Here is a 9962-nt window from a genome sequence, read left to right on the forward strand (position 1 = left end):
TTTCTAGAATGTGCATATGGTATTTATTCAAAAATGAAACTCCAGAAAATATGCTACATATATTGGCCGAAACTGGCTACCGGTACAGTCACTCAAGTTAAATGCTGTTTTTAGAACACTGTTTATGATCTGTCTATATACATTTTCTGTTGTCACATCGGCTGAGAACAGATGTGTAAGAAAGCAAATTTATACCTCAGTTTTAAAACAGTTCGTCATAATATTGGCTCCCTTATCTTGGTCTCGACATTCGTATGGTCTAATTACAGAATCACTTCTGCCAATGCTGGTATAACTGCTAGGTTTGCATATATAACCACACCAAGAAAGCGTCAGTAAAAAGATGGAGTTACAGGTTCACCTAGGGATAACGTTGCATCCATTCATTGCACCCAGCAGTGAAAATTAAATACTGATGCTCTGCAAATTGCTTCTCACGGTTTTTGCCATAACTGGAAGAAACACATCCCAGTCAGCTTGTATGTGACTAAAATACAGCAGCAGAAAACCAAAAGGGTCAAAACCAACAGCTGATCAATGGACGGATATTTATTATTTCATCCTGTAGTCAAAATTCCAACCGTCCTGAACCCATGTACTATCAACTTCCTGCTCTGTGTATTAACATATTGATATATTGATTATGTTGAACACATGGGAAAGACGTTCTTCGTTTTCCAGGCATATTTAATTACGTCATATGTTCTCTATGGAAATTAATTTGAAAAAACGAAACTGATTTTTTTTTTTAATGTATCTGACTTCTCAGACCTCATCAAATGAGGATTCAAGGAACGTCAGGTTAAGAGAGTGTCTTACTTGAATTGAGCTTTGGGTTGTTAAAAGAAAGACAGAGCCTGCTCCCTCAGTAGTAGTCGTTTCTTCTTCATTCGCCGGTTCTGGAACCAGATCTTCACCTGTTGGTCACTAAGGTTTAGGCGGTCAGAGAGTTCTCGTCTTCTTTGGCGAGTGATAAATTCATTCATCAGGAACTCCCCTTCCAGCTCTGCTAGCTGCAGTTTGGAATAAGGTTTTCGCTTTTTCCGGGACCTTGTGTGCATCGGGTACCAAGGAGCTCCTAGAAATATAGGAGAAATTAAGCAATAATGTGTGCCTTTGTGCTTTATTCTGTTCTCCTATTTGTTTTTAGCTTTTTACCCTTAACTTGCCATGATTATTAATTTAAAAAAAAAATGCCATGAGCATCACGAGTTTACACCTTCCAGGAAATAACTTTTTTTTTCCTCGGTTTCTGAAAAGGAAAGTTGACTCGTTTGTACTGGATGTTAAATATCAAAGCGTAGCTTTAATGGGTGGGTTGTGAACCTTCTCGTAGGTTGTAGAAACAAAGAAAAACAGATAAACTGAAATAAAAAAAAAACAACAACAACCCATAACGTCCTAATCACTGACAAAATACCAAAGCCGAAGATATGAATTTTAACCACGTTTTATCACGAGAAGGCGCCTGGTATTTATTAATAAGTGGGGACCGTGTCTCTTCCGCTCCACGTTGCTAGGGGTATTTAAGCAGACAAAGGGCTACGTCCTTGAATACTGTTAGCCTGTAAGTCTTCAATGTCAAGACAGTAATTTCATCCATCACCCCTGGCGTACTTGGGTGGTTGTCTATGCTATTTCTATTTATTTTATGACATATTTACATGTTTATAGCCCTGTCCTTTTCTCTCTCCATCTCTTTTCAAAGAAGCATTACCTAATAAAACATCCAGATATTTTTAGTGCTACCCCTAGTGGTCTTGCATAAATAGACATGCTCATGGCTATGGATAGCTCCGGGAATCTTAGCACAGATGCCAGCGACAGAAGACCTGAAAAGACCAGACTTTTAAACAAACAAAAGCCCCCACGGGGAAAAAAAAAACATCTGATTTGATCTCTCTTACCACCAGTGGATAGGTTGTTTCCGTGGCTGATGGGAGAAGTCACGGTGGACGGCTCGTTGGAAGAGTTCTTGCTCCCCTCGTTCATTAAAGACGAAGTGGAATCTGATTCTAAGGACTGGCATGAAGGGGGGTTATGGGGCACCGTCTCAACTGCTGGGTAGTCATATTTGTTGAAGTTTCCGCTCATGACATTGTGAGGGCTGGTGTCAAGGGGCACGAGAGCATTCTCCCTGAGCCTTTCCTCTCTCTTCAGGCTGGGGTTCAGGTTCTCAGAGCATGATTCCCTGTAGTAGCACTTGCTCTCTTCCACTCGGGTAAGATCACATGCTCTGCTGAAGGAAGGGTTAAGGGACACTGGGCTACTGAGATAGGGTTGAGGGTATCCGTTGCAGGACTCTGATGATGCCCAAGGTAGGGAGCAAACATTGTCCCTTCTTGGGTACGAAAGAGGCGGTAATCCGGTTAGCTGTCCTCCTGATGCTCGGAAATTGGGGAAGTAGAAGGTGTCTCCGGTGTGTATGTTAACCAAAGGTCCTACAAACCCAGGATTAAGAAGATTATGCTCGCCCATTTCCGCGGGCCTGACTAAGAGCTTCTAGTTTATTGCTATCTGACATTAAACATAGTTAATGCTAAAGGTGCGCCCCATTGGCTCCACGGGATCACGTGAGCTCCAACTTACGTTGGCCGAATGGTTCCACCCACTTCTAGGCAAATTGAGACAACACAAAATACAAGATCTACCTTTGATGTTTTTATATGGCTTTTATATATGGAAAAACGGGGGAAATGATAATAGTTTGTATAAATATATATATATGTATTGTTAACTACTGACCCTAGATGCTTTGAGTGTTGTGCAGCGTGTAAATATTTCCAACCGCAGCTGATCCTGTTTATAATAGTTATTATGAAAGAGTGGTTAAACACATTGAAAACAGCTTGAGCTTTAAACGTACTTTTATGCACACCTGTGGGTTTTTTTTTTTTGGGGGGGGGGGCAGATTTTGCTAATTAAAATAAACAATCATGATCACCACACAAACATTCTATAAAAATACAGGCTAAAGTATATGCTGATGTTTTGACTGCTGCTGCTTTTTGCTCCCCCCCCCCCCAAGAAGCTGCTGCCCTAGGCAGCCACCTAGTTTTGCCTAACGGCTGGGTCGGTCCTGGGTAGAAATCACCTCCAGAGGCTAAGGATCTGTTCCAATACTGCCCCCCTGCAAAGATAGATACCAGTTAATTTAAGAAAACGTTGGAAACGAGATCCATCCTCAAACAAGAACACAGAACTCTTCCATGTTCTGTGACTTGGAATATTGTCAGGGATGTCATCGTTTCGAGATTGATTACCTTCGGTGGATCAAATCCTTTCCCTCTACCTACTTGGAATGGAGACGATAACAGATGTTAAAATAAAATTATGTTTTGAAAAACAAAGCACCGTCTTAGGGAGGAATGCAGACTTTGCTAAGAAAACTGGCCTAGGATCCGAAGGGTTAGGAGCTGACTCAGTATTAAAAATTACAACCTGATAGAAAGGAAAATGTAACATAAATGTCTGCGATTCCTTTCTAATCATAAATTAATTAAGAATTTGTATAAAGAACAGTGGATGTTGTTTCTCTGTTGTCCTATTTCATTCTGAAAACAATGAGATGAGGCAAATGTTCTGTGTATTTTGGAATTTGGAGAAATTGAAAATGTGTTCTAGCTAAGGGCGATAAGATCTGGGTTTGTTTGTTTTTTTTAACTGAACATTTTCGCATGCTGGTTCAGGCTATTGTTTTGCCTCTGTTGGATTATTGCAGTGTTTTATGTGTTGGATTAAACTCAAGATTAGCTAACAAGTTGCAGTTACTACAAAGCACTGCAGCTGAAATAATCTGTAGCTGTTCACATATGACCACGTAGCACCTTTGTTCAGAAGGCTACATTGGTTACCAGTCTCTGCTAAGCTAGTTTTTAAGATTGCCTGTATTGTGTTTAGTATATTACAGGGGAATTGCTCTTTCCTCCTTCCACAGCTAGTAGTTTATCCAGTTTTTCCATGGAATTCCAGGTTCTATTCTACTGTATTGTTGGGATTTCCATCTGTTATGAAAGCTAGTTATAAGAGAATTCATGATGGCTCTTCCACTTTTGAAGCTAGTAAATTGTGGAATTCCATACCTACCCAACTTTGTGTGCTTTCTAATTACTAGCAATTTCATAAAGGATTGAAAAGTATCTTTTTAGTACATATTTGTAAGTCCTTCTTGACTTTTAAGTGTATATTCTGAATTTGTGTAACCCACCCACTTAGATTCTGTATTGATATTAGCAGGATATAAATACCCTGAGTAGACTAGAATAGAATAGAATTACTGTTGCTATCTGGAAATGTTTGAAGGCCTTTCCCTTTTCCAGCCTTGAGTGTGATTTTGCTTATGTTCCCAATTTTATGTATTTATATTTTCATATATATTGCCTACAAGTCCTATCAAGGCAGTGCACATTCAGGTAACTAGATTTTTTTTCCTGGAGAGCTCACATGCCAACCCCCCCCCCCCCCATGACATAGAAAACAGGGGTGGGGGTAAGCTTGCACCTGAGGCAATGGAGGGTGAAGGGGTCCTTTTACTAAGCTGCAGTAAAAAGGGGCCTGGTTAGCATCAGCTTGTCTTTTTGATGCATGCTGAGACCCCCCCCCCCTTTTTACCACAGTGGGTAAAAGGCTGCCTTTTTTTGGTTGAAAACAAATGGCCATGCAGACCTGAACCACTTGCCACATGGTCATTTTTTTTTTTGGGGGGGGGGGAGCACTTACGAGCATCCATTGAGATGGTGGTAAGGGTTCCCATACTAACCTGGCCCAATTACTGCCAGGTAAGCACCAGTGCTACAAAGATAGAACATATTTTTGCAGTGCCAAGAATGGCACATGCTGGGGGTGGGACCTACCACCAGGCTATGGCAGTAGCCCCACGGTGGTTCAATAGCAAGCAGTAAGTCCATGTTGGGCTTACCAACACTTAGTAAAAGGGCCCCCTTAGTGACTTACTCAAAATAGCAAAGAGCTATAGTGGGATTTGAACCAGGATCCCCTGTCTCTTAGCCCACTGATATAACCATTTGGCTACATTTCCACTCCTAGGTTCCTTCTTATGTTAATTAAAAATCATCATTACTGAAGCTTCTCCTATTGCACTGGATTTTATTCTGCCCCTCCATTATAGTTTGAAATCTATCTATCTATCTATCTATCTATCTATCTATCTATCTATCTATCTATCTATCTATCAGAAAGAGAGAGAGAGAGAGAGAGAGAGAGAGAGAGAGAGAGTATTTACTTTGATCATGATCTTCAGTAGACAGATGGAATTTATAAGACAGATGTGCCAAAAGCATATTGGAGTTTGATGTGAAAAACCTATCGTGGAAGTACGTTTTGGTGGTAATGAGCAAAAATATTTCATTTGTTTATTCTTCCTGTAAAGATAATAATCTAAAAATGTCGAATGATTATATTCTTCAGAGACAATTATTTTTAAAAATTTTTAAAAATCTTTTTATTGAGACATTTTTTTCTTTATAATATTTATAACAAGAAAATTAACCATAAAACAGGACAAAAAAGAAAAACATAAAGCGTCCATTATTGTTGTGCTGTAAACAATAGTCCACTATGACCACAATCACTTCGACCATATACGCTGGTGTTTTTAATTTGTCTACCCACTAGAAACAAGTGTAGGCTTACTACAGTAACTAAGGACAGGAGGGGTCACAACATAATTGCATTATTCGGTTTCAATAATAATAATAATAATATGGGTTTTTTTTTCATTACAGAGATAACTTAGTTGGACCTCACTATATATTATATTTCAAAATGGGGGGAAAGATGTCAAATTACCCAGAAAGGCTTTATTTTAAGATATCTATTGTTGCCTAGAAATACTAGTTTTAACACAGAGCATGATAAAGGCTTTGAACTCTCAAAGCACACGCCCCTGTAGATCCGTGATAGAGATCTAGGTCTTACTAGAAAGGTAGATTCGTATTGATAAATCACATAAAGTAAACCTGTTTATCTTTTCTTGCTTGAGGTTTTCTGAGTTGTTATATAGTTCAAGGATACATAGATAATCTACATAATCATATGCTCTGGATTTATGAGTTTTGGACAAATCAAAATATTATCTCAGCACAACCAGAAAAGCAATATTTTTTGTTGTAAGTTACTAGACTGCTTTTTGGTATAGGCATTTCAGCATTAAACACATTGCTGTTATTATAGCTTTTATATTGGCATGGCTATAGAATAAAAGTGGAAAAATCGTTAACATTTTGTACACATGTATATTGTGTCAGTTGTCAGTGAATTACCTAATATTTTCTCTAGGTAGGTTTAAAGAAATGATAAACATATGAAAAGCACAGATTAAATATTTGTTAAATCATTTAATTTTTTTTAAATACGGCTTTCATTTTACATTTCTCAGAAAAACAGGAAAGTTGGAACATGTTTTCAAAACTATCGGTTGAAATTAAGCAATATTTCCGAAGAAAACTGTGCAATGTAGCGCGATCTTATCACCCAAGAAAAAACAATATGAGGCTTGGAACCAGCTATTTTAAATACAGGAGAAAGCAGATATTACTTTTGTGTATCACAAGATCCTGTGTTCAAAAGTTCCGGTTTTGAAAGGGAAAAATCCTCAATTTTTATTGTTGAAAAATATGGTCTTACTTTCCTGGACTTAGTTCAAGGTCATTGTCTAGTGCGCTTGCAAATTTGTACGTTGTGTCGGAATCAAACTGCAGTAGCCTATTTCAAGATTTGTTTTATTATAAACCTGCGCTGGGCCACTTTTGCTCTTAGAGTCTGACAAATGTTTCATTCGACTTCATGTGAAACAACAATATTCTGATGAACATTTAACGAGTTCTAGTGACAGAATTTTTTTTTTAAATAACATCGGGGCTGGTTTTTCGGTTTAGGAACATTTTCACAAAGAAAGCTTTGGTGTATGTTGTTTATTAGTTTTGTGTAATCTAAAGACATATATATATTTTTTTTTTCTTGAAGAAGGGCATAAAGAAGGCAAAGATACAAAAAAAAAAAGCGCTAATAATGTTCCCTCAAAATGTGGAAATACTTGAATTCTACATTCTTCCTAAGCTACTGGTGTTCAAGAAAACCCCAGTGAAATAAAATATAAACTATTTAATTTATTAATATAAAGCAAATTTAAAAGTTGCTTGGTGCTATTAATATTAACATATGGTTTCCCAACCCTGTGTTGGGGTCCTCACAGCCAGTCAGGTTTTCGGGATAGTCATAAAACCAATCCATGTACTAGTGAACCAGTATACCCAGTCCCCAAGACTGGTTTGAAAAGTTTGAAATATCACATGACTTCTTTAATTTCTTTTACAATTCCTTAATGAGTGATGCCTGAAATTTTAATCTGACCTTTTTAATTTTCTTTTTGTTTTTATAGCATACACCTAACCTAAAATGATGAGCATGTGTTTTAAGTTTATAATATTTAGAATTACATAATTTAAATACTAAAGAGCCTCATAGATTTTGTTCATCCTCTAATTATTATACCTGGTGTACTTGTTGATAGTGCATTTTCCCCGTTACTACCAGCAGAGGATATCACTCTCCTTTCAGGTTTATGTAAACGAGTCCTGCTTTCTGCATCGGGACCAGTAGAAGAGGCTTTCTGCTATTTCGGAGAAAATTTGTGTTGTGCTGTGGCAAACCTTTCCTCTCGTTAAAACGCAGGCTGCCTGGACCCAATCTGTTACATACCTTAGTAACACCTGCAACAATCAACTAAAACAACAAAGAATTAAAACAAAATGCAAATTAAAAAGTGGTTGGAAGAATGTGAACTCTGAAAATATTTATTTATAAATATTTGTATATGCTTTTACTGGAAAAAAAAAGCCATTCAAGATGTTAATGATAATAATGATAATAATAATGATAATAATAATAATAATAACAACAACAACAACAACAACAACAATAACAATAACAATAACAATAATAATAATAATAAGATAGTTTATAGTAATACAATAAAAGAACAATAAACATTCAGAACATAATCAATAAACATTCGATTATAATCAGAATACGTGCGAAAGTAAAAACATCATCTATCATATACTTTCAGAAACAATTTAAAATTTCTTGTTGACTAAGAGTCTAGGACACTGCAGCACAATGGATGCAATCAAGAGAAAAATGTAAGGGAATCATTTTATACTGTCATTAATAACGCATAAAGACAAGTAAAAATAAATAAATACATAAATAAATAAAAAATAAATACATAAAAAATGTAGCCCGTTTTAAAAATGGGAAAATTGTGAGATACCGCTTTAAGAAAAATATGCTATATACATCATAGTCAAGCACATGCAGCATCTCCTGACAATTATTATGTAGACAGTTAGTGATGGGGACCTACGTACAATTCATTTTAATTTTTCTTCATAATTTGGAATGCATTCCCTTTGAGTTCCGAACACATCTGGGACACTTGCAACGCCAAAGAACACAATTTCAGACTCGTATGAGAGACAGTTAAATGGACATTGTTCCGTTTACTGATGTACCAGTGAAACATCACTTCCAAAGACCATATATCTGCCTCATTTTATCCGATCTTGAAAGAATACTTTGAAAGAAAAAACAACAGACGGCATTCAATGTCCGGATACAAACGCTAAACACAAGAAAGATTCTGGTTCTAGGAGGCATATACTATAGAAACGAACCTGTACTATATTTTACTGCAGTCTGATGACTAATCTCGATAAATTTTGTAAAGCAAAAAGGGCTAAATGATGCAATAAAAACCGTTTTGCCTTGCTAAAAGGACCAACGTTACTGCAAATCCACTTTGGGCCACCATGGAAGAACCCTGCGTACCATAAAAACGTGAACCTTATACAGCTCAATGAAGCAAACAGAAAGCAGTGTCTATTTGTGTCCCTCCATTTAAATTCTTAAAAAAGTTGTTCTTTGGGCAGCTAATATGAAAAGTGAAATTAAGAGAGATGCCAAGAAAGAAACATGTAATAATGAAAGCTCTAGTGAGAATAATGACATGAAAAGGACTAAAGTACAATGGGAAGAAGGCATAACTACAGAAACTTCATTCCCTTGCTTTTATTGTTGGTCATTCGCCTGTCTAGACTTGAAATGACACCTTTGTTTGTCAGCAAACAGAAGCCAGCATGCTGAGCGGCGCAGGATGTCCACTGTTTGCCCAAAAGATCAAGTCTGTGGTCTCCCTGATTATTATGCATGAGCCCCGTGATGTCAAGGTCAATCCGGCTGTTTATAGTCATGGTCAAGGGTAATCCAGATGTGGCATCATTACCCTAGAAACCGAACACCAAGCAAGTTCTTTTACCCTTCTAAATTCATCTGCTAATGTACAAGTCTAGAAACACACAAGCACACAAAAGGTTTGCATGTAATTCGCACATGTAGTATATAGTTTACATTTTGCATTGGTCAAAGAACTTAAAGGCTCTGTTAAACGATTTGAGCTGAATCCAACATTTCAACTTTTTTTTTTTTTTTACTGCACCCCTGGAAGACACAAGATATTGGGTTGTATTGGAAAGAGATGCTTTAGACTTGACAATTCATTCTTTTAGTATGAATATACTCTTCTCCTGCATTTAAACAGAAAGGACGATATGTATTAATGAAAATGAAGGTCGATGCAGTTGCTTACTTTGTAGAAATGGTTAATGAGTTAAAAGATGAATACCTAAAATGCACATTCTCTTTTACCAAGAATAAAAGACATATGGTGTGAGCAAAATCAAAATAAATAAATAAATACATATTCAAATTGCTATGAATGGACCAATTTACCACTTGAGTAACATACAATGAACTTTAAAAATACTTTTTGAAACACAAGATATCTAAGATTATTTGGAACCCTGAAACTGGATACTTTCCAAACTGCAATAAGCTTTATTAGGAGAACAAGGGGGAGTTGGCTTCCTTAAAAGAGGGCACTT

At 36.9% G+C, this 9962-nt stretch overlaps 1 protein-coding gene across 1 annotated transcript; it reads right to left on the reverse strand.

Moving 5' to 3' along the window:
* Positions 1–839: 839 nt before the first annotated feature.
* HOXC12 (homeobox C12) lies at positions 840–2478 on the reverse strand. Its single transcript, XM_030195484.1, has 2 exons — positions 1908–2478; positions 840–1078 (listed from the first exon to the last, which is right to left on the reverse strand). The coding sequence occupies exons 1-2, from the start codon at positions 2476–2478 to the stop codon at positions 840–842; spliced, it is 810 nt and encodes a 269-aa protein (XP_030051344.1).
* Positions 2479–9962: the final 7484 nt, after the last annotated feature.

This window comes from Microcaecilia unicolor, chromosome 3, assembly GCF_901765095.1.
Source record: "Microcaecilia unicolor chromosome 3, aMicUni1.1, whole genome shotgun sequence".
NCBI classification, from domain to species: domain Eukaryota; kingdom Metazoa; phylum Chordata; class Amphibia; order Gymnophiona; family Siphonopidae; genus Microcaecilia; species Microcaecilia unicolor.